Source organism: Lynx rufus, unplaced genomic scaffold (genome assembly GCF_022079265.1).
Source record: "Lynx rufus isolate CCGP_SWC_20201006 ecotype Redwood Valley unplaced genomic scaffold, mLynRuf1.p SCAF_6, whole genome shotgun sequence".
NCBI lineage: Eukaryota > Metazoa > Chordata > Mammalia > Carnivora > Felidae > Lynx > Lynx rufus.
The window spans coordinates 26,085,052-26,107,390 of record NW_025814878.1 but is presented as its reverse complement, the minus strand read 5'-3'; the positions used below and the strand labels follow the sequence as shown (position 1 = coordinate 26,107,390).

At 42.7% G+C, this 22,339-nt stretch overlaps 2 protein-coding genes and 3 non-coding genes across 6 annotated transcripts in view; 4 read left to right on the top strand and 1 right to left on the bottom strand.

Moving 5' to 3' along the window:
* The window catches only part of SLC18B1 (solute carrier family 18 member B1), a 28,711-nt gene extending 20,174 nt beyond the window's left edge, over window positions 1–8,537 (bottom strand). For both annotated transcript variants that reach the window (XM_047102837.1, XM_047102839.1), the window contains exons 1-5: window positions 8,348–8,537; window positions 7,039–7,178; window positions 2,899–2,994; window positions 2,117–2,190; window positions 689–836 (exon numbers count right to left, since the gene is read on the bottom strand). In XM_047102837.1, coding sequence (XP_046958793.1) covers window positions 689–836; window positions 2,117–2,190; window positions 2,899–2,994; window positions 7,039–7,178; window positions 8,348–8,390 — 501 coding nt within the window. In that variant the 5' untranslated portion in view covers window positions 8,391–8,537. The remainder of the gene's footprint in view (window positions 1–688; window positions 837–2,116; window positions 2,191–2,898; window positions 2,995–7,038; window positions 7,179–8,347) is intronic.
* An 11,003-nt stretch (window positions 8,538–19,540) lies between these two features.
* RPS12 (ribosomal protein S12) lies at window positions 19,541–22,294 on the top strand. Its single transcript, XM_047102638.1, has 6 exons — window positions 19,541–19,598; window positions 19,721–19,771; window positions 19,957–20,073; window positions 21,146–21,248; window positions 21,682–21,783; window positions 22,205–22,294. The coding sequence occupies exons 2-6, from the start codon at window positions 19,758–19,760 to the stop codon at window positions 22,265–22,267; spliced, it is 399 nt and encodes a 132-aa protein (XP_046958594.1). The 5' UTR covers window positions 19,541–19,598; window positions 19,721–19,757; the 3' UTR covers window positions 22,268–22,294.
* Window positions 20,301–20,373, top strand: LOC124529512 (small nucleolar RNA SNORD101). The gene has a single exon (XR_006966399.1). It is a non-coding gene; the product is annotated as a small nucleolar RNA SNORD101 (small nucleolar RNA).
* LOC124529531 (small nucleolar RNA SNORD100) lies at window positions 21,506–21,582 on the top strand. The gene has a single exon (XR_006966417.1). It is a non-coding gene; the product is annotated as a small nucleolar RNA SNORD100 (small nucleolar RNA).
* Window positions 21,948–22,077, top strand: LOC124529526 (small nucleolar RNA SNORA33). The gene has a single exon (XR_006966412.1). It is a non-coding gene; the product is annotated as a small nucleolar RNA SNORA33 (small nucleolar RNA).
* Window positions 22,295–22,339: the final 45 nt, after the last annotated feature.

Below are 22,339 nucleotides of genomic sequence, written 5' to 3'. Positions count from 1 at the left end.
AAGGACAATTATTTGTTGGGAGGGCTGCATTTGGTCTACTATGCAAACCACACGTCCTTCAGAAATGCATGGGTCTGGAGGAGACAGGCAGGAGAGAGCCTGCTTGGGGTGAAGGAGGCAGTAGCCAAGAGCTGGGACAGAAATCTGGTACGTCACCAATGCCAGGCGTCCAGGCACCTAGCCAATATATTATGTTAATACAATGCTACCAAGTTCTGGGTTTGGGGGAAAATAAGAAAGCACTCGGCAAACGGCACAGAGGCAGGGAAAGGCTTTAAGGTCTCTAAGATTCCTTCCACGAGCCTGGGAAGAGTAGAGGAAGGACATTAGTATATACTCAAGTGGCCACTAGGGATGACTTTTCTAAAGCAAAGGAATGCCTCCGGCAGCTCAGCCACAATCTGGGCTACAGAGAGACAACAAAATACTACTGGGCAGGTGTTGTTCTTTTAAGTGGTAGACTCTAAACCCAGGAAGAGACCTAAATAAGACTAATGGTATGTTCAGTGACAGCGCGCTGCTAGAAGCAGTAATTGGGGTAAAAGGTAACCAAAACACAGAAAATAGAAAAGAAAAGAAAAAGAAAGGGCAGGTCTAGAAGAATGGATTTCAGCTTTAACTTGGAAGGGCAAACAAATACTTGAGCCTACGCTAAAAGGAAAACAGGAAAAACGCGTAAAATACATACCAACACCGTGGCCACACTGTTTGGAAAAGCCTTTGCAAGAATAGAAAAAGACGCAGTTATTGCTGCCGCAAAGCTGACTGCGTCTGCTATTCTCACTAGAAAACACATAGCGGTAAATACTGGTCCTTCTGGAACTTGGTCCAACACACTAAAAAAGAACAAGACAATTCTCAAATGCCAAGTTGGTTTGTCGTTGTTGTTGCTGTTTATTCCTTTTTACCGCTACTCACTGAAAAGAGTAGCAACTCACACAGCTATTATAATAAATCTCTTCAGAATATGAATGTTTTCAATTGCTTTATTATACAAAGGGAAGTCTCTTTTTGGGGGGGAGATGGGTAACCATTCGATTCATAATGACGGTTTAGTCGCCCTTTTCTGATGATGCAATTGGCCGTTTAAATGATAACACTAAATTAGTTTCTCTGAGATACGTAGAATCACTCTGACCAGAACATATACAAAAGAAAGACTTCTTAGTTTCAGGTATCCCTCAGTGGTAGGACTCAAACCTTGGGGGGGAAAATGGGGGTGGGGCAGAAAATAGAAGACCATGCCCCTTCCCTGCCAAAAAATAGAAAAAGGAAAAGGAAAAACAAAACAAAACAAAAAAAAAACCACTTAGTTTGACACGAAGGCTTCCTAGCTTACTTCACCATAATCTTACAGCACTCTTCCTTCTCCTATGTTCCCCAAGAAGCTGTGTAGGCTCATCCATATTATTTGCCACCAGGCTGCTGATTTAAGGACTCTTAAGCTTAAGAACTTCCACAGCTATTTTGCCTCTATTTTCCCTTTTCCTGGAAATAGCAATGGAGGGAACCATTCTGAAGTGAGCATATGACTCAAGCCTGGCCAATCAGAGTACCCCCTCCCCTACATTAACCTTGATGCAGGGATAGGTCACCAACAAAGATCAAGCCAGGGGCTCCATCCTGTGAATCTCCTAGAATTCCAGGAAAAGTGGCATTCTCTTCCTCTGGGAGCTGCTGGAGAATTCTTGCCACCACAAGCAGACAGCTTGTCCATGAACAAAGCACAAGAAGAGGAAAGCAAAACTGGGAGCTTGAGATAGATTTCCGATGGCAGTATTTTAATATGTGTGCCCTGATGTTCTCCAGCTCATTCTTTATTGCACTTTCTCTGCTCGAGGCAATATGTATCTGTGACTCCGAAAAGTGAGTTAAGTTTCTGTCACTCCCACTCATAGCAGTCCTAATGAACAGATTCAGAAGCCACTTAATGCTCAGCCCTTAGAAGACTCTGTCCTTCATTAGTCCCATCCTCTAAATCACCCAATAGCTACACGCTGAGCCCTCAACAGACAATCAATGGGACGGACTGATTTAAAGAATTCATTAACATTTTAAACTGAAGATAAATTATGAAATCTGTTCAAGCTCCCAAACAGATCAGAGCATGACTTACCCAAAGAGAACTGTAACTCCTCCTGAGACAAACATTCCTGCCACAAACATAAATTTTGCTCCAATATGTACAAGCTATAATAAATGTCAGAGAAGAGTCGGTAAATCGACGACTGTTACAAGTCTACATCCAGATAAACACAAACCCACTGTATCAGGAAATATACAAGATTTGGGAAACATATGTTTGGGAAATATAGTTAATGTAATATTATAATAATTCTTTAGTGGAATGGCAACACACATTGCTTAAAAACATGGAAGAAGCAAAAAAATCAATCAACCCATTACGATAAACAAAATAAGTCAGTCAGAGAAAGATAAATACCATATGATTTCACCCATCTGTGGAATTTAAGAAACAAAACAAATGAGCAAAGAGAAAAAAAAGAAAAGAAAGAAGCAAACCACACAACAGACTCTTACTATAGAGAACAAATTGATGGTTACCAGAATAAGGTGGGGGCAGTGGGGGGGGAATGGGTGAAATAGGTGAAGGGGACTAAGGAGGGCACTTGTTGTGATGAGCCCAAGGGGTTATATAGAAGTGTTGAATCACCACACTGCACACCTGAAACTAATATTACACTGATGTCAACTGAAATTAAAATAAAAACAAAAAAAATCAATCAACCCTATGAACGGAGTTATCAACAGAAGCATATTTCATAAAATATAATGGTGGTTATTTCTGAATCAATGGAAATTCGAGGCTTATAGATTAGAATAGGTCATTACACAACTTTCAAAACTTAAAATGTTCCCATGAACTTTAATACTCACGTATTTTCCAAATACCAAAGATGCCAGCAAGTCAAATAAAGCATAACATCCAAAGATCATACCGGTAACTGTATTGCTGGCTCCTTTCTTTTCAGCCTTTAAAGAAATGAAAAAGGAAACAAAGTTTGACAGACAAATTAGCATCAGTGAGGAAAAATGGAGCTATCAGATCAGAGCATTGTTTTCTTATAACCTTTATCTGTGTAGCAATTTTCAAAGATTATTATTTTAAAATAAGCTGGATGGGGAAGGAAGGGAAACTATGGTAAAACCTAGTCTCTGACATGGAAACTATTCACTCAACACACCCCTAAAGAACTGTCAGCTTTACAATCTTGAGAAAGGAAAACAAAGCTGGCAGCAACGTACTTTGTGATTTCAAAAATAAATTGCAAAGCTGAAGTAATTAAAACAGCATAAATACAAACATATGAAACAGATTAGAGACCTTAGAAATAAACCCACACATATATGATCATTGGTCTTCCACAAGGGTGTCAAGGACACACAACGAAGAAAGGATAGTCTCTTTGACAAATGGCGTTGGGGAAACGAGACATGCACCAACAAAAGAATGAAATCAGACCCCCATCTTACACCACTCACAAAATCAACTCAAAAAGACTTAAACGTTAGACCTGAAACTGTCAAACTCCTCAGAGAAAATATGGGGGAGGAGGTGCTTCTTGACATTGGTCTTGGCGATGATTTCTTGGATTGGACACCAAGAGCTCGGGCAATAAAACCAAAAGTAGACAGATGGGATGAGAAGTCAGCTATCCATAAGCCAAGGAGGGAAGCGGGAACAGACTCTTCCCTCACAGTCCTCAGGAGGAACTAACCCCGTGAACACCTTCATCTCAGACTGGTGGCTCCAGAAGCCACCCAGTTTGTGGTACTTTGTTATGGCAGCACCAGCAAACTAAAACAGGTACCTCAGAGGGAAGGTATCATCGAAGGAGTCAATAAAGATGTAGAAAGAACACTCATGGGTCAAGCCACATTATCCACGTTCTTTGCTTAATAGATCTGAGAAGTATTCTAGAGTTTGGCCTTACTTATATAATGGCCTCACAACTAACACTTACTGGCCCCCCACTATGAGCCAGGATCTCTATTATTAAGCACTGTTTTACATGGTTTCTAGCAACAATGAAATAAAGCATGTATTTTTAGTGGGCCCCATTTTATAGATGAGGGTACAGACTTGCAAAGTTTATAGGGTCACAGAAGCCATGACAGTTTCCATCTTGAGCAGGTTCCCACGTTCACCGTAGAGACGGGATGGTGACTTCAGATATCCTAGAATCACATTCCACGGCAGCAGCTAAATATGACTTTTGGAATGTGGATCCTGCTTCACATCAGTAAGCAAGAAGAGCTATTAAAAGCAATTTCTGGTTCACATGTTATCCTGTGACAACAAAAGAGGATGCCAGAAAAAGGAGGACTAGAAATAGGAATCTTACTCTAGAATTTAAGAAGGGCCCTGTTTTTCCTTTGCCTAATTAGCTCTGGCTAGAAGGAAGGAAAACAGAGCATGCAGGAGGAAGGGTAAGTTTTTCCAGTGCATTTGTCAACCACAGGGTTCTAATAAGAAACAAAAAGGAAGAGCCCACTCTTTGTATCTAGACCTTTTAAAATTAGAGCGCTCTCTCCCTGCCTGTGTTTTCTTTCCTTCAGCCTTCCCTCTTGTAAGCAAAAAAAACTAAATCAAAAACTTAAAAGTATAGCATGGGGAATATAGTCAATAATACTATAATAACTTTGGGGATACCTGAGTGGCTTAGTTAAGCATCCGACTTTGGCTCAGGTCGTGATCTCGCTGTTCCGGAGTTCCAGCCCTGCATCGGGTACCCCACTGAAAGTGTGGAGCATGCCTGTCATTCTCTCTCTCTCTGCACCCCCCCCCCCGCTCGCTCATTCTCTCTCTCTCTCTCTCTCAAAATACATAACTAAACTTAAAAGATACTGTAATAACTTTGTATGTTGACAGATGGTGACGACACTTACCGTGGTGAGCACAGCATAATACACAGAATTGTGTATTTGCTATGTTGTAGACGTGAAATTAACATGGTACGTCAACATTTTGTCAATTTTTTTTAATTTTTTTTTATTTTTTTTATTTTTTTTTTAAATTTTTTTTTTTAACGTTTATTTATTTTTGAGACAGAGAGAGACAGAGCATGAACGGGGGAGGGGCAGAGAGAGAGGGAGACGCAGAATCGGAAATAGGCTCCAGGCTCTGAGCCGTCAGCCCAGAGCCCGACGCGGGGCTCGAACTCACGGAACACGAGATCGTGACCTGGCTGAAGTCGGACGCTTAACCGACTGCGCCACCCAGGCGCCCCTGTCAATTTTTTTTTAAAGGGATTGGAAAAATTATTAACAAAATCAAAAGACACACATCTGTAGTCTGGTGTTCCTTTGTGTGCATTCCACTAAGCAGAAGCTAACATTAGTTGCTCTAGTGCCCTGAAGGTTGAGCCAGCTGCCCAGTTTTCAGCCAGGAAATGCCCTGCTAACTGGGCATCGTTCTACTTCCTCCAGTTCCTCTCTGCCCTAACTCTGCAGGCTCCACCCATCATTATATTTTCCAAATCCCAAAACTGATCAGTCTAGCCTGTCTTGTTCTGATAACTTCTCACCGACTAATGTCTCCGGCATACGCGTAAGGACCCCTGCATTCTAGCTCTGTCTCCTCCCCAGACCTGCTGCCTCTTGGACCTCACTCCACCTCAGGCTCAAGCCACATCAAGTTGTCTGCTTTCCCGGAGAACGTGCTATTTCCTGTGCTACTCCCATGACTATCTCAAGTGATTTCTTTCCTAGAACACCCTTGCCTCTGTGGTTCACCTTGAGAGCTACCTTTCTGAAGACCAATGTTTTTTCATATTGTCTCACTCCCAACTGGTAGACAAGAGAGGGACATTTTCCCGATCTTTTTTCTGTCCTAATGCATCCAGTGCCTGCACACTCTAGAGTGGGAGACGGTTACCCCTCCCGCTCCCACTCAGTAAATAGAACCGAACTGAGCCAGTCGCTGAACTTCTGAGTCTTGTCTTCATTGACAACATGACGGATGGCGTTCTCACTACGCTGCCTTAGGGAGTAGCTGCAAAGACCAAATGGGATAAATGCGTGGGAAATCACACTGAAAACTAAAAAGCACCGTATGGGTACAGAGTCACATTGTTCCTTTGGCAGAGAAACCATATCCATTCTCCTTGGTAACACGCAGAATGGCGGATGGGGCACCTGGGTGGTTCAGTCGGTTAAGTGTCTGACTCTTGATTTCGGCTCAGGTCATGATCTCACAATTGGGGGATCAAGCCACTTGTTGAGCTCTGTGCTGAGCATGGAGCCTGCTCGGGATTCTCTCTCCCTTTCTCTCTGCCTCTCCCCTGCTCGCTCTCTCTAAATAAATAAACAAACAAACTTTCTAAACAATAAAAAATAAACACATGGGTATATCATCTCCATGAAAACAAGCCAGTTGCAAGCCATAGTTTCATGCTATGTCCCACTCACCTCCAGATTCCAGGTGGATTCTCTAGGGGTTAACTCCCTGTGAGTCTGTGCCATGAACTGTAAACCCTAATACCACATAAAAGGCAATGATTACAAAGAGCTAATCAGTATTAACCAGAATTCTTCCTTGGGACAAACCATTGCCATTAGATACCATCAGAAATTCAAGTCAGAAAAAGGGAATTTAGTGGATCATGTCTTCCTAATTCCAAAAATATCAATAAGCGAAACACTCCAGGAGACAGACTTCCTGTCTCAGCACAGACCTTTTGCAGTAACACTCAAATCTCAGTTACTCAAAGCACCCCCTTTGTTTCAGTTGCAGAAACCAAACAAAGATTTATAAAACTACATGGTAAGCAAAGCAATCCTCAGAAGGTCAGTTATATTTAGGTGAGTTATTTCCCGAGAGGATATTCTTTCTGACTGGATTGTGTTTATATCTGGCGTCAAATATTCTGTCAGAAGTCTTTCTGTTTACTGAAGTTCTATGCATCATCTTTACTAAATGCAGAGTTTCACATTTCACATACTGTAAAATGAAATAATGCAAAGGGCTTTTTTTTTAAAAAAATTAGAGTTCATAACAATATTAAAATGTCTCACCTCCTTGGGGAAAAAGGGTCCAAGGATAGAATAGCACATCATAGAACCCAAGTTAATGGAAGCTGCCGATATCAGCACAAAAAGCTGTTCTCTTGAAAGCTGTCTGGATGTCTCTCTTGTACCTCCTGGAGGGCCATCACCTTAAATGCAAACATGCTACAGTCACAGGCATGTAATTGGGACTGCTGATTGAAGTTGACACATGTCACTTCTGTGCAATGTGAAGATAACATATGCTGAGCTAAGGGCTATTTTGAATATACCACATTTGATAAAATGTCACACAAAATCTGGTACAACACTGTCATTTTGAAAACACCTCATTTTCAGGGCAGAATTTATCAAACCATCTGAAACCTGTTTTGCCTTCACTATTTCTTCCACCTTTGGTAAATTCCTTCAAGAAGGATGAGGCAACAAGGTGATCTCCAAAGGGTGCTACTCTCTAAAGTATAAGGTAACTATAATGAAGTTACCAGCCTCATACGTTCCATGGACTTAACAGTGTTCTAAACATGTCACCTTAGCTGTTGGTTAAGCATTCTGGAGTAGTGTAGAAGTCAAGTGAAGTTTAAGTGGGAGAAAACAAGCTAAAATATTCAATTGGCAAATGACATCTTACAATGGTAATGCTCCTGGAGAGACAAGTCCCATAAATCGGTAAATCAATACACATTTTACACTAATAACTGGCCTTTTGCACCGATCATTTTCATACTGATTCCCAAGGCTAAATCTTCATCTAACTTAAAGACAACAGGTCAATTACTCAGTTTCAAATATTCAGCGAATCTATCAGTCATTTTTAAGTTCAATGGTTTGGAAAAAAAAAAATTTAAGGAAGAAGACTGTACTTGCTTTGCTCTACTTTTCAGAGGTTGTCATTGCGGTCCAGGAAAAAAAAAAGAAAGAAGGAAAGAAAGGAAATCTGTGCAAGATGAGGAAGTCTCAAGAATCTTTGTAAAACTTCTGGAGTAGATGAGGAAGGGAAGTGAAAGTTAAAAGGGGAGGAACAACAATGGAATGTTTTACCTTTGTCTAATGGCATACTAATTTGAATGCATTTCCAATCACATGGTAATTTATAAAAGCAGCGCTACAGAGGAGAAAAGTCTTGAGAGAACTCTCTCTCCTGGGCCCTGAACTTTAACCCCTTGCAGAGAGAGAAGCTCTAACCCGAACCCCACCCTCAGGCCCCAGGCTTTTCGAATCTCTCCGAAACAAACCAAGCTAAAGCTAATTCAATCGTGGGTAAAGGGGACAGGACCCACGCCACCGAGAGGTGTCCGTCCGTGCCGCTATCGGTCACCTCCGGGGAGGCGTGGGCCCTCGCAGTCCCCCGGCGCGTCCATGCGCGGTGCGCGATGCGCGGTGCACGGTGCGCGGACTCCGGCGCCGGGGCTCCTGGGTCCAAGCCCGCTCCTCGGACTCGACCTCGCACGGGCAGACGAGCCGGCGGCGCCTGTTCAGCCCGACCCAGGCATCGTCGCTTCCCAACCGGCAGCACTGGGCCGGGAGCTGCAGGCAGCCGGGGCGGACACCTAGGGGCTCCGGGAGGCGGGGCGGGGGCGGGGGCGGGGCGGGGCGGGGCGGGGCTGGGGGCGGGGGCGGGGCGGGGCGGAGCACCGCCTTTTTTTTTTTTTTTTTTCCCCCCTAAAAACACAGGCTACCATAGTAATTCACGACCTTGGATATGTTTGGGGTGGGGTGGGTAAGGGCTAATCTACATTCCAGGTAGCTGAACCGCCAAGTTTAAAATGAGTAAAATGTATTTCTACTAGCAGTAAGAAAGGAAGCTTATATAGGCACAGAAGAGCTACAGTGCCTGAACTGAAAGGTGCTAATGTGAACTAAGAAAATTAGTCCTGATGGGGCGCCTGAGTGGCTCAGTGGGTTAAGCTTCCGACATGGGCTCAGGTCAGTCCGACGTGGGCTCAGGCCATGATCTCACAAGTTTGTGAGCTCGAGCCCCGCGTGGGGCTCTGTGCTGACAGCTCAAGAGCTTGGATCCTGCTTCAGATTCTGTCTCCTTCTCTCTCTGCCCCTCCCCCTGCTTGCGTTCTGTCTCTCTCTCTCTCTCTCTCTTTCTCTCAGAAATAGATAACCATTAAGAGAAAAAAAGAGGGGCGCCTGGGTGTCTCGGCTGGTTAAGCGTCCGACTTCGGCTCAGGTCACGATCTCACGGTCCGTGAGTTCCAGCCCCGCGTCGGGCTCTGTGCTGACAGCTCAGAGCCTGGAGCCTGTTTCGGATTCTGTGTCTCCCTCTCTCTCTGCCCCTCCCCTGTTCATTCTCTGTCTCTCTCTGTCTCAAAAATAAATAAATGTTAAAAAAAAAAAAAAAAAGAGAGAGAGAAAAAAATAAAATTAGTCCTCATCAACCCCCAAACACACGGTATTTATAAAAGCAGTGCTACAGAGGAGAAAAGTCTTGAGAGAACTCTCCCAGGCCCTGAACTTGAACCCCTTGCAGAGGAAGAAGAAGCTCTAACCTGAACCCCACCCTCAGGCCCCAGCCGTTTTGAATCTCTCTGAAACAAACCAAGCTAAAGCCAATTCAATCGTGGGTAAAGGGGACAGGACGCACGCCACCGAGAGGTGTCCGTCCGCACTGCTCTTGGTCACTTCCGGGTGAGTAAACGACGTAGTGGTTGTAATCCCTTAAATCATACGCGAGTAAACTTGAAATGAATTGACTGGATTAACTGATGTGAAGCACCCAGAGTAGAAAAATATTTGCAAGAATTATGGTGAATGTCGAGGAAGCATAGCTGGGAGTACACCTGTCGAGGCAGATGGCCTGAGTTCGAATACAAGGCACTTACTTTCTGTTGGTGACTTTGGAGGACAAGGTCAATTTCTCCACGTGCACAATTGGGGCACTGATGCCTGGCTTGTGGGTGGCTGTGAGCACTGGTGATAAGGTCTGTAAAGTGCTTGGAGCTGGACCACAAAAGCCGCCACCTTACTACTGTCACCATCACAACACTCCCTGCTCGCACCACACCCCACCTACACACACACTGAGGCTTCACTTATCTTCACCTTATTTACTACTTGGGAAGAGCTAACTATCTGGGAAATTCTTGATTTGGGGCCAAGATAAAATTTAAAAGACTATCCAATGACCACCTTGTTCCAGACATGGTGAATTTAAAGATGAGTAAGCCCCAACCAGCCTCAAGTAGCATACTTCCATCTAGCAGGTAAAACAGACATCTATTGATAATTTCTTATGATACAATGAACTCTGTAATAGAAGCATATTGGCAGAACTATTTACTTTGGCTCAACCAGTCCAGGGTGGCTTCCTGAGGAAGAGAGGTTACCTTGGGTCTTGAAGTTTATGCAAAAATTCCTGGGTAGGTAAGGAGAGCCTCAGAGCCATACTAAACAGAAGGATTAGCATTAGCAAGGTTCCTTCCAGTGGCTTTCTAGAATCTTTATGATCTAACCCCTGCTGGCTTCTCCAATCTATGTTCCGTCTCCAATCTAACACCAAACTGTAAAGGAGATTTTTTTTTTTGCATTATTTTTTTGATGATTACATTTCCTTTTTTGTTCTTTTTCCAGACTGGCCCTCTTATTTATTTATTTATTTTTCTCTTCTACTTTTGATCTCTTACTGTTCTTGGTCCATCTGATAGGAGTTTCCCCCTACTTTATCTTCCAGTCTTTCAGCTGGATTTTTCATTTCTGTTGCCATTTATTTCTATCTCCATTCCTTTTCCTCTCCCCTCCATCAGCAATCATTTTTGCATCCTTTAAGATTTTATTTTTAAGTAATTTCTACACCCTACATGGAGATTGAATTTACAACCTGAGATTGAGAGTCCCATGCTCTACCGACTGAGCCAGCCAGGTATCCCGTTCTTGTATGTTTAATACAGCTCTTTTTTTGTTGGTATGTATTTTCACAAAATGTGTATTCTTTTTTTTAAATTTTTAAAAATGTTTATTTATTTTTGAGAGAGACAGAGTGGGAATGGGGGAGGGGCAGAGAGCGAGGGAGACACAGAATTTGAAGCAGGCTCCAGGCTCTGAGCTGTCAGCACCGAGCCCGATGCGGGGCTCGAACCCATAAACCGTGAGATCATGATCTGAACCAAAGTCAGACACCCAACCGACTGAGCCATCCAGGCACCCCCCCATAAAATGTGTATTCTTATTTTGCATCCATCTACCTTTCATTTATATAAAGTGTATTGTCGCATATATTCATATTCCTAACTTTCTCTCCACTTCTAATCTCTACTTCCTACCTTCCCTCCACACGGTCAGTATTACAGGTTAACATATTATCATATTAGTGTTCCGTGGTTGCGGTCACAAATTACTACAAACTTGGTGGCTTAAAACAACAACACAGCCCTGTAGGCCAGAAGTTCAACACTAATTTCGCTGAGCCAAAGTCCAAAATGCTCTCATCTCAATACCTTTAACTGAATCACATCTGCATGGACTTTTTTTTTTTTTTTTTTTTTTTTTTTTACAAATGCGGTAACATTTACAAGTTCCAGAGATTAAGATGTGGACACATCTTTGGGAGCCATTTATTAGTCTACCACAAGTATCCACTCACATTTTTTTATACTCGTCATAAACATATGGACACATATGGAACCTTTTTTTTTTTTTTTTTTTTTACAAACTAAAATGGAGTATTTTATTCCATTGGAATGCTATTCCCCCAGATAAATTCATTCTTGGAGGATCTTTTTATTGGATATAGAAGTATGAGGAGAAAGTTGTTATCTTTTAGCCTCTTCAGGACATGTTTCTACTGCTTTCGGTCCCCATAATCTCTCAAGAGAAATCGGTATAATTTTGCATGTCACGTACCTTTTTCTTTTCCTGGCTGCTTTTTGGAATTTTCTCTTTGAGTTTCGGTAGTTCCCCTCTATGTGTCCAGATATGTGTCTATTTGTATTTATACTTCTTGGGGTTCACTGAGCCTCTTGAATCTGTGTGTGTGTTTCATAACATTTGGGAAGGTTTGGGTCATTATTCTTTCAAATGTTTTTGTCTCATTCTTTTGCCTCCTGGAACTCCAATTGCATATGTGTTAGAAATATGCATTTAGTTATATATATGTTAGCCTTTCAGATTTTGTCCCACAAATCATTACAGCTGTATTTAGTTTTTCTCTCTGTTCTTCAAGTTGGATGATTTCAGACTGATCTGGCTGAAAATTCATTGAGTCCTGCTTTTGTCATCTTCAGTCGACTGCTAGCCCTTCCAGTAAATGTCTCACATGTTATTTTTCAATTCTCAAATTTCTATTTGATCCTCTTTTGTAGTTTATACTTTTCCTATTTGCTCATTCACTGTGAAAATTACTATTTTTTTTACATTCTGGAGCACCTTTTTAATAGATGCTTTAAAATGCTTGTCTGATATTTTAACATTTTGGTTATTCTGTTTGGTTGGTTGTTTTTGCTCCGTGCCAGCACAGAGCCCAACGTGGGATGTGAACTCACAACCCTGAGATCAAGACCTGAGCTGATATCAAGAGTCAGACACATAACCGACCGAGCCACCCAGGTGCCCTGGCATTTTGATTATTTTGGATTCAGTCTCCATATTGCATTTTTTCTTATGTATGAGTCATATTTTCCTGTTTCTTAGTATATGTAATAACTTTTTATCATAGCAAGGACATCATGAGTAATATGTCACAGGGACTCTGGATTCTGTTGTATTCTTTCCAATAATATTGATTTTTTAAAAAATTTCACTAAGAGTTCACCTGCCTTGACTCAAACCTTGTATCTGTTTCCCTAGTGGGAAGCAGCTGAAATTGCCATGCATTTTGTTTGTCCCTGGCTGCGATTCTAGGAGTCTGCCCCATGCATGTGTAGTTCAAAAGCCAGCCAGAGATTTAGGCAGAATATTGGCCTCCACCTTTCTGAGTCTCTCTGGGATTTTCCCCTCCTCTCCATTTCCAGTAGCTGTGGTTGTTCTAAACTCTGCCTTCTGGGTTTTCAGGAAGTAAAACTGACAAATCTGGGCTATTAGTTGCCCCATAGGGCACTGACTGGGTCTGCCCTTATACTAGAAGCCATAAAAAAAAGGGAATTTAGCCACTGCTATTCTTTTTTTCAAGTGTTGATCACCACGATCCTCACCACCCCCCACCCGCCCACCCCAGTTCTGTCTACCTTTGGTTACTGTTCAGTGTCTTTAGGTAGCTGTTTAAAAAAATTTTAGGCTTACGTTTGTTATCTGCAAGATGGTTAGTCTTGCAGAACCTCCTAGTAGTTATGCTGTATTTTATTAAGCTAATAACCTGTGATGTATTGGGTGAAAAATCTCCCATACAGTCAGTTCGTTTGAAAAGCACTGCCTTTGAGACTTTTCATGAGTTCCTAGAACCAAGATCCCTAGAACCACCCTGTGTCTGGCATTCCTCAAATCTGATTGCTCAGCAAACCCTTTAATTCTCTGAGCCATCCAAAAGCTTACCAGTAAATTCATTTTTTTTTTTTAAATGTTGGCCATAGGTCATTCGGTTGTACCCAAATTACCATAATTGGTACAATATTATCCAAATTTTCTACAATGAACATGCTTTCTTGTCCTAACAGAAAAAACAACAACAACAACCACCACCAATAACCATCATTTACAAATAAAGACATCATCTATAACTTGGATACAGAGGAGGGAAGCTGGCATCAGCTATAGCTCAGTGTCATGTCAGGAAGTCATGATTTCAGAAAATGAATACAACAGACCACATAAACGTTCGACATTTGTTCGAAGTTAAATTATTGTTTCAAGATGATGACATAGAATGTCCAAACCAAAAGTCTTAAGAACATCTCATTCTATTACATTTTGCAGCTGAGGTACTTGAGGATCAGAGGCTAAAAGTATTTTGATCAAAGCTACAGACTCAGAAAATGATAGAGAGGAGAATCAGGGTCTGCTCTCTTGGCCACTACTCTTTTTCATTTATAAATTACCGGTGTCGCTGGGTACATAATTAGATTATTCATAAACTTTAAGTATTATCTCTATTTATCTTCCTCAGTATGTTTAGTTTCCACAATCCTGCATCAGCCTTGTAGCAAGCAGCTGTAGCACCCAAACAACTCTGGGGAACAATCAAAATAAGGACTGAGAAAACATTCTCAGTAAGACTTATGAAAAGTTCGATGAGAATCACACAAAACCTTCCAAATACACAACCTAGTGACATAGGCTTCCTAGTTAGCGTTTCAATCACCTCGCCCCCTTCTCCCCTATCACCATTTTCCCCCTTAATAAACTAGGTTTTCCAATTAAAGGCCTCACAGATTAACTTTAGAAGCTACTACCTACAGTCTTTATGAATTCATTCCATTCTTACTCGTCTAGTTCCTTATTTTCTTTTTTATTCTCTTCCCTCTTTCCAACCTTTCTTTCTCCTTTGATTTTACCCTTGATATGCTGGGATTCTATCTTCTTTGGCCCAAACCTCTCTTCAGCTACAACTAATTTTCTGCAGTATGTTTAAAACCATATGCTATGTAAGCCAAGACTAGACCTATATGTTCCCGAGCTGCAGCGGGATGAAGGTTCCTGAGTTTTCTCCTATTTCTTAGCTCCCATTTCCATCCTTTGGGCTTTTTTTCTAGCCCCAAAGGTGGGGACATTTTTAAAGTGTTCAAATTAATAGTGGTTTCCTGGGATGCCCTAAGCCTCCAGCTAAGTCCTAAGAGATGTTAATTTACGCCTGCAGTTCTCCACATGGCTTTCTTTTAGGTATGTCATCTACACAGTTGCTTCTTGAAACTTATTTCATTCGATGTGTTCATTTCAGGACACATTAGTGATTCCAACACACAAATCATTCTACTAAGCGCTGTGTGGTTTAGGACAGGAGAAAGTAATAATTAAGAACCTTTCCATATATAGTTATTTTCATATGAAGTTCTCTATAAGATAATAACTATAGGCGTAAACACTTTAAGCAACCATTCCATGTAATCCTCGTAACAATATCACAGTATTATCACAATTTGGCTGGCTCAGAAAAGGAAGTAATTTGCCCAAGGCTACAAAGTGAGCTGATTTGGACTCCGCTCAGCTAGCTGGTCCCCACCTCTCCAAGATGTATAATCTTTAATGTGCCTTGGCCCAGCTTCTCTTCCCAGCTCTGGTTTTCCAAGTAAGCTTGTTGAAGTTCAACTCCAAGATCTTTTCTAGCATTTAATCTGTCCTACATCTCTTCCTTCTTTGACATCTGTTACAGGCTGAATTGTGTTCCCTCAGAATGCACATGTTCAAGTCCTAATCACATCAAGACCCTATTTGGAAATAGGGCTGTTCTAGATGTAATTTGTTAAGATGAGGTCACACTACAATAGGGTGGGCCCTTAATTCAAGATAACTAGTAGCCCTAAAAAATGAAAAATTGGGGGGGCACCCAGGTGGCTCAGTGGTTAAGCATCTGACTCTTAATCTCAGTCCAGGTCTTGATCCCAGGGTCGTGAGTTCAAGCCGCGCATTGGGCTCCACACTAGGTATGAAGCCTACTTTGAAAAACAAAAGAAAAATTTGGACACAGACATAGATAAGGAGACCATCACGTGAATACTGGTGTTTCATACTGCCACAGCAGAACACCAAGATTTCTGGCAAGCCTCCAGAACCCAGGAGAAAGGCATGAACAGATTCCCCCTCACAGCTTTAGAAGGAGGCAACCCTGGAGACACCCGATTTCAGACTGCTTGCCTTCAGAACTGTGAGATGATAGCTTTCTGTTAAGTCACCCAGCTTTCGATATTTTGTTATGGCAGCTGTAGCAAACTAATACATCTACACCTAGATCAAGAACCTAAATTTCTACTGCTTTTTCTGCCTAAAACTGCAATATTCCCTTTCTCCGTCTGTCCAACTTTTTAGCATGATGAAGTAGAACCAGTCACATTGTTCCCAACTTGAGAGGTGAAGAGTCATCGCTGAATTCTGTGACCTCTCATCCGCATCTGGGCAATCATCTGAATGGATGTAGGGTTGGAAGCATGAGCTTTGAAGTCCACTGGACTCAAATACCAGCTTCAATATTTACTAGCTGTGTGATCTTCAGCAACTCTCTGAGCTTGCTTTGTTACTTTGTTAATGGGGGCTAAATAGACCACTGCCACATAGGCTCTCGAGGACGATCAACGGAGAAAATACATGATAATTTAGCACACTACTTGGCATATAGAAAGTGCTAAACAAAATTACTTATTATTGTTTATTGTTCCTAAAGCAAGCTTCAGAATTTAACTTTCATGTGTATTTCAGATGCACACTGGGGTACAGTCTAGAAGTATTATAATCGGTAACTGGCCTTTAGTCTCTATGTAACCATTGTCTTCCAACTGTTGGCAATATCTAAAGTTGAAAGGAGGTAAACTTAAACAAGTGAACTAGGAGAATTTATATTAAAGTTTCCTTGAATCACCAGTGTGTCCTTTAAGCTCATTCCTGGGATTAGAAACAGCTATATTACTAGAACTTTAAAAAACAAAAAAAAATTGTAGCTCTGGTTTTAAGGAGAGGGGTTTATAACTGATAGAAAAGGTATTTATAAGGTGAAATATTAAGGCATAGACCCATGATATTTTAGACTACCAGCTTCTAGAAGACAGAAACCAACAACATAAGCTAAAAGGTACTTGTTTTCCCCCATGTAAATACATTGTTTGGAAATGATTATTTTCCCCTTTTATGTATCTTGAGTTTTTACCAAATTCTCACATTCTAAGATTTCTTTTTGGGGGCGCCTCTGTGGCTCAGTTGGTTAAGCGTCTGACTTCGGCTCAGGCTCAGGTCATTATCTCACAGTTCATGAGTTCAAACCCCACATCCGGCTCTCTGCTGTCAGTGTGGAGCCCGCGTCACATCCTCCGTCCCCCCCTCTCTCTGCCCTCGTGCACTTGCGTGCTCTCTCTCGAAAATAAACATTAAAAAAAAGATTTAGGGGCGCCTGGGTGGCTTAGTTGGTTGAGCGTGGGATTTTGGCTCAGGTCACAATCTCACAGTTCGTGGGTTCAAGCCCTTCATCGGGCTCTGTGCTGACAGCTCAGAGCCTGGAGACTGCTTCGGATTCTGTGTCTGTGCCTCTCTCTCTCTCTCTCTCTCTCTCTCTCTCTCTCTGCTCCTCCCTCACTCTCCCTGTCTCTCAAAAATGAATAAAAAGTTAAACTTTTTTTTTTTTTTCCAATTTGGGTTTGGGGGGGGGAGGGGAAGACATCTAATATGAAACCTAATGCTTAGCATATTAACTTTTATTAACTTTAATTACACATTTGCTGAAACTACCGCATTCTCTTTCAAAGATACAAATGTGGTATGATAACTTCCAAAACAGCCAAGGAGCCATCTGTGCCTCTGCCCTTACTCTCTCCATTTCTCTCATCTTCCCTGTTTGGGATGCTTTTAATTGTTCTTGTTGTGTTTTCCCGTTTCAAATGTTGCCACAGCCTTCAATCCTTTGTCTTTCCACATCATCCCCACTCTCTGACCCCCATGCCGCTTTGTACCTTCCCTGTGGCCTTTAGGTATTCTAAATCTTTGGTTCAAATCTTAATCTGGCCACAAATATGAGAGTGGCAGGAATAAATCTCATCCTTAAAAATCCTGCAGCTTTTTTTTTTTTTTTTTAAGCCAAAGTTAACTAGGTAACTAAATTGACAACTAAGTGAGCAGCATCCTTTTAGGAGGAGTTATGAGTAGAAAGCAGCAGCTCAACACTTTTAAAATGGAAATTTGAAAGCACACAAAAAGCTAAAAAGGAACTATGTAAATGTCTTATACTTCCAGTCTCTCCAGTCTCTCTCGGTTCTGGTTAACTCTGCCCCGCACCCATGTTACCCATTTTTGTTTTCTTCACAGACTTGGGGAGTCTCACATTATCTGCTCACTGTATCCATGGTGCTGGCACTTATCAAACACCTAATAATTGCTGACAGTGATAGGCAAAAGATAGGATACAAGAGGCAGAGAGGGGAAGATTAAGACCTAAGGTCCCTGGGTGGGGAACAACACAAGTTTTGGAACAATGCAGAGTGTAGGCCCACAGCAAACCCCCTCAGGCACAAGGGTCCTCTTAAGAATCTAACAGACACTACCCACCCCCCAGATTTCCCTCAGAAATCTGACAAAAGGCCTGACTAAAAAAACACCGTGTGACCCACCAGGAAGGGTATGGCCATAGACCACCCCTCATACATTGGAAAAGAGCCAATCAGAATGGACAACCCAGCGCCTAGTTATCAAGCCAATACGGGTAGGAGCAGAGAAAGAACCAGGGGGAAGGGAGGGCAACCAGAACCTCATAAAGCAAGTACCCTTGCCTACGATCCTGGGCATTCACTTTTGAATGCCACCTCTCTGAAAAGAGGGCTTCCATACTTTTCTTCCTTTCTTACATTCTAATAAACTTTTGCCTGCTGCTCATTTTATTTTGTTTCCACCTCTTCATTCTCCAAAGCCGCAAGACAATGATGAACCCCGGGTATTGACGTAAAAAAAAATCGTGCAACAACAGGCTTGGGGGCTTATCAGGAGAGGAAGTTCAAAAAATAAAATAAAATAAAATAAAAGGCAAAAGGACTACTGACTATATGCGGCCGTATTTCATATGTTTGCGTTTTGAAATGGGGACAGGAGAATGACCAATCAATGCAAAATTCAAAATGTTGCTTCCAGTAAAAGTCAGTTTCAGGGATCTCAGATTCCACTCCTAACTCTTCTAGGTCTGTATGGCGAAATTCATGCCGGATTTCTCAAAGACTACGTTCTCTCTTTACTGTATCCCGAACCCAGTTCCTGTGTCTGGCGCGTCGTAGGCGTTTTAAATGCACCTAATGAAATGCACCTACTGAATCCCGATCTGCGCGGGTTTACGAATTTCGGGAACAATCTGGCGTTAAAAACAAAACAAAACAATTTTAGAACCAACTGCATTTAGAAACTGTAACCAACCACCTAACCAGAGGTTCCACTTTAGTCATACAACGCCGGTAAAGAATTTGCGGCGTACTTAGCAGTGAAGACGTGCTGGCTTTCGTTTCACAACAAAACACGCACAAAACGACACACTCGCAGACGTCTAGAGTAACTGAGAAGCGATGCGAAAGCGGGCCGTGCAGGAAGGCCCAGTTAATGGGTTCGACAGGAAATTACAAGGTACTGACTTAACGAGGAAGACAAGGAACCAGGGAGCTAAGACCACGCAGAAGCGCGCTTGGCCCTTCTCGCGCTCCGTAGAACCCACTCTCTGGGCCTCCGTAGGCCCCGCCCCTGGCGGGGAAGGACGATGTGGGGCTGCCCGCGTTGGTGCCTGTTGCGCGTAACAGTGGCCGCGGAGAGTCGGAAGACTAAGAGTGATCTTGCCTCGGATTGGCCTCAATCCGGAAATAGAAATTCTCGAGGCCCGGCACCACCAGAGCCACCTCTTTCGTGAAAGGGAGTGCACATGCGCCTAGGGGTGGGGGTCCTGGGAAGCCCTTAAATACCGTCATGCGGGCGCGCACGACCTCTTTCCCTGCCGCCGCCGAGTCGCGCGGAGGCGGAGGCTCGGGGTGAGTTGAACGGTACTGGGGTGGTGGTTGTGGTGCTTTTGGCCAGGATTGGGCTTGCGCGGAGTTGTTTGTTCAACTGCTGTCTTAGTTTCTTAACCTTTTTTTCTTTCTTTGCATTACAGTGCGGTCAAGATTCGGCTCCATCCGTAACCCACCGCCATGGCCGAGGAAGGGTGAGTCCAGGGTCGGAGCCGTGGGGGGCGGGGAAGGGCATGGGCAGCGAGCCTGCTGTCGGGTCTCAGGGTCAGCCGCGGCCTCCTAAGGGCGCCTGCTGTGCCTCGTTTGTGATTTTTGAGTCCCAAGCCGTCCGGTGGTGCGTGGGGAGTTTAGTGATGGTTTTGACTTGTTCCGTTTTCAGCATTGCTGCTGGAGGTGTAATGGACGTTAATACTGCTTTACAAGAGGTGCTGAAGACCGCCCTCATCCACGATGGCCTGGCACGTGGAATTCGCGAAGCTGCCAAAGCCTTAGACAAGTACGTGTATCAGTCTCAATACTGTGGGTTGTTGGAACCGGAACAAAACTGCAGCCAAGGAGAGAAAGCGTGAAGTTCATGGTGTTAGCACAAAAGTTCTGAATGGCATCCGTTCTACAGGAAACCTAGGAAAAGGTATCAGAACTCAGATCTGTGTGGCCCACCTAAAGTATGTGGGTTCGTTTGGAGTGGGGATGAGCGCTTTATTCTTAAAGCAAGACTACAGTGTTTGAATGATGACTTAAGTTGTCGGATACCCCTTCACTCTTTCTGTGAGTGAAACCTAACAGTCTGACAAACCTGTAGGTTGTGGGGCTGATTTCACATTAGAGGGCAGATAGGTAACCTTGAGTGAAACTAGAGGATTTCAAGCTAACGTTGCAGAAGCAACTGGACTTATAAACGAGTTCAGAAAGTGGTAGCCGTAGAAACCCACGTAAGTACAAAATATTCGTAAAAACACCCGTTTAGGTTTTCAGTTATTTAAGCGGGCAAGACAACTGTATGTGTTCGCTATTGCAGCGGAGCATCCGTGCCCTTTAGGAATTTCTTACAGCTGGGTTAAATTTTAAGATCTCTTAGTTCGCCTTGGTGTAGACTGGCTTCTTGAACCCAGCGAAGTCGCACTTTGCCGGAAGCCCTTCAGGTCCTGGCGTGAAGCCCCTGCGCTGTTTGTACAATGGTAGTGCTGGGCAGTATTAAGTTTTTAGGCCGGTAGCCGGTAACGACTTTGATATCGGTAGTTCGTTTCTCATACTGCCTTTTAAACGTGTAAGTGGCTCGCAGGAAAGGATTTTTCTTTGGCCACAGATGGGTAAACCGGTTGTATGTGAAGTTGGTATTTTTAGGGAATCACTGCAGGCCTGGTGGTTCTAAAGACGTGTGAATATATACGCTTTTTGACCGGCTTCTCAAACTGAGGCAGTTGTGTTGTTCTCCCTCAACACAACATAGTTGTGGGGATGCTGCTTGTGTTCCCCCAGTGTAGCCATTGCCAAGATAATTCTCTTAAAGGGTCGGTAGTAGTAGGCTCAGATTCGAGTTGCGGTTTCTGTTGGATTGTGCATTTCAGGCGCCAAGCCCATCTTTGTGTGCTTGCATCCAACTGCGATGAGCCTATGTATGTCAAGTTGGTGGAGGCCCTTTGTGCTGAGCACCAGATCAACCTAATTAAGGTAAGTTGTCCATTTTTTTTGAGTTGAGAGATGCTTTAGCTTCGTGAAAATAGAGCCAGTTAGGGTCATGTTTGGGTTAAAGCTATTATACCAGAGCAAGTTCTGTATAAAAATGGGTCATTTCTGGTGCTGTGAAAAACATGGCTTAAACTTGGTATTTTGGGCTAGTTTATGGGAATGTTTCATTCGTGCAGAATGAATTGCTAATTTTGGTATTGGTACAGAAAAAAGTGGCCGTGCTTCTGGGTGATTTTGGTGCTGTACATGATGACAACTGGCTCCCTCTACTGAACTGCTATGAGGAAACTGCCATGTCACCCTATCTGACTACAGCTACCGTCTCTGTTTGACTTACTGTCCTTAGTATTAATGTCTGCTAATACGGTGATCTTTTTTTTTTTTTTTTTACCCCCTCTTAATTCCGTCCCAATAGGTTGATGACAACAAGAAACTAGGGGAATGGGTCGGCCTCTGTAAAATTGACAGGGAGGGAAAACCCCGTAAAGTGGTTGGTTGCAGTTGTGTGGTGGTTAAGGTAAGTCCGTTTTTATCTCTGGGTTGAAGGTTGTGCTGGGAAACTGCATAATTCTGTACTCAGTTTTCATTGTTAAAGTCCAGAACCTCAACGAAAAAGATGTGTGATTTTCAACATTCGGAGTCCGTTTTCAGCTTTTCAGAAAAGGAAAATAGGCTGTAATGAAGCCGGCCAATGAATCTGCTTAGCTGAATGTGTTTCTGCAGAAATTTAAAAAACGCTGGCAATAGGAACGCCATGTTACGAGCCTTAAAGACATTGAAGTCATTAAGGTCCCTGAAAATGGCTACAAGAAATTTTAGTGATGGGAAACACTTTCCTAAGACACGAACTAGTTTTGTAAAGCTTCACCATAACTAATGCTAACAACTTGGTAGAGTTATTAATGTTAGTCAAAAAAAAATTGCTTTTTATTTTTTAGGACTATGGCAAAGAGTCTCAGGCCAAGGATGTCATCGAGGAATACTTCAAATGCAAGAAATGAACAAATAAACTTGACTCTTGTTCCTCACCTGTTTTTTTTTTTAATTTTTATTTTATTGGGGGCAGTAAAATA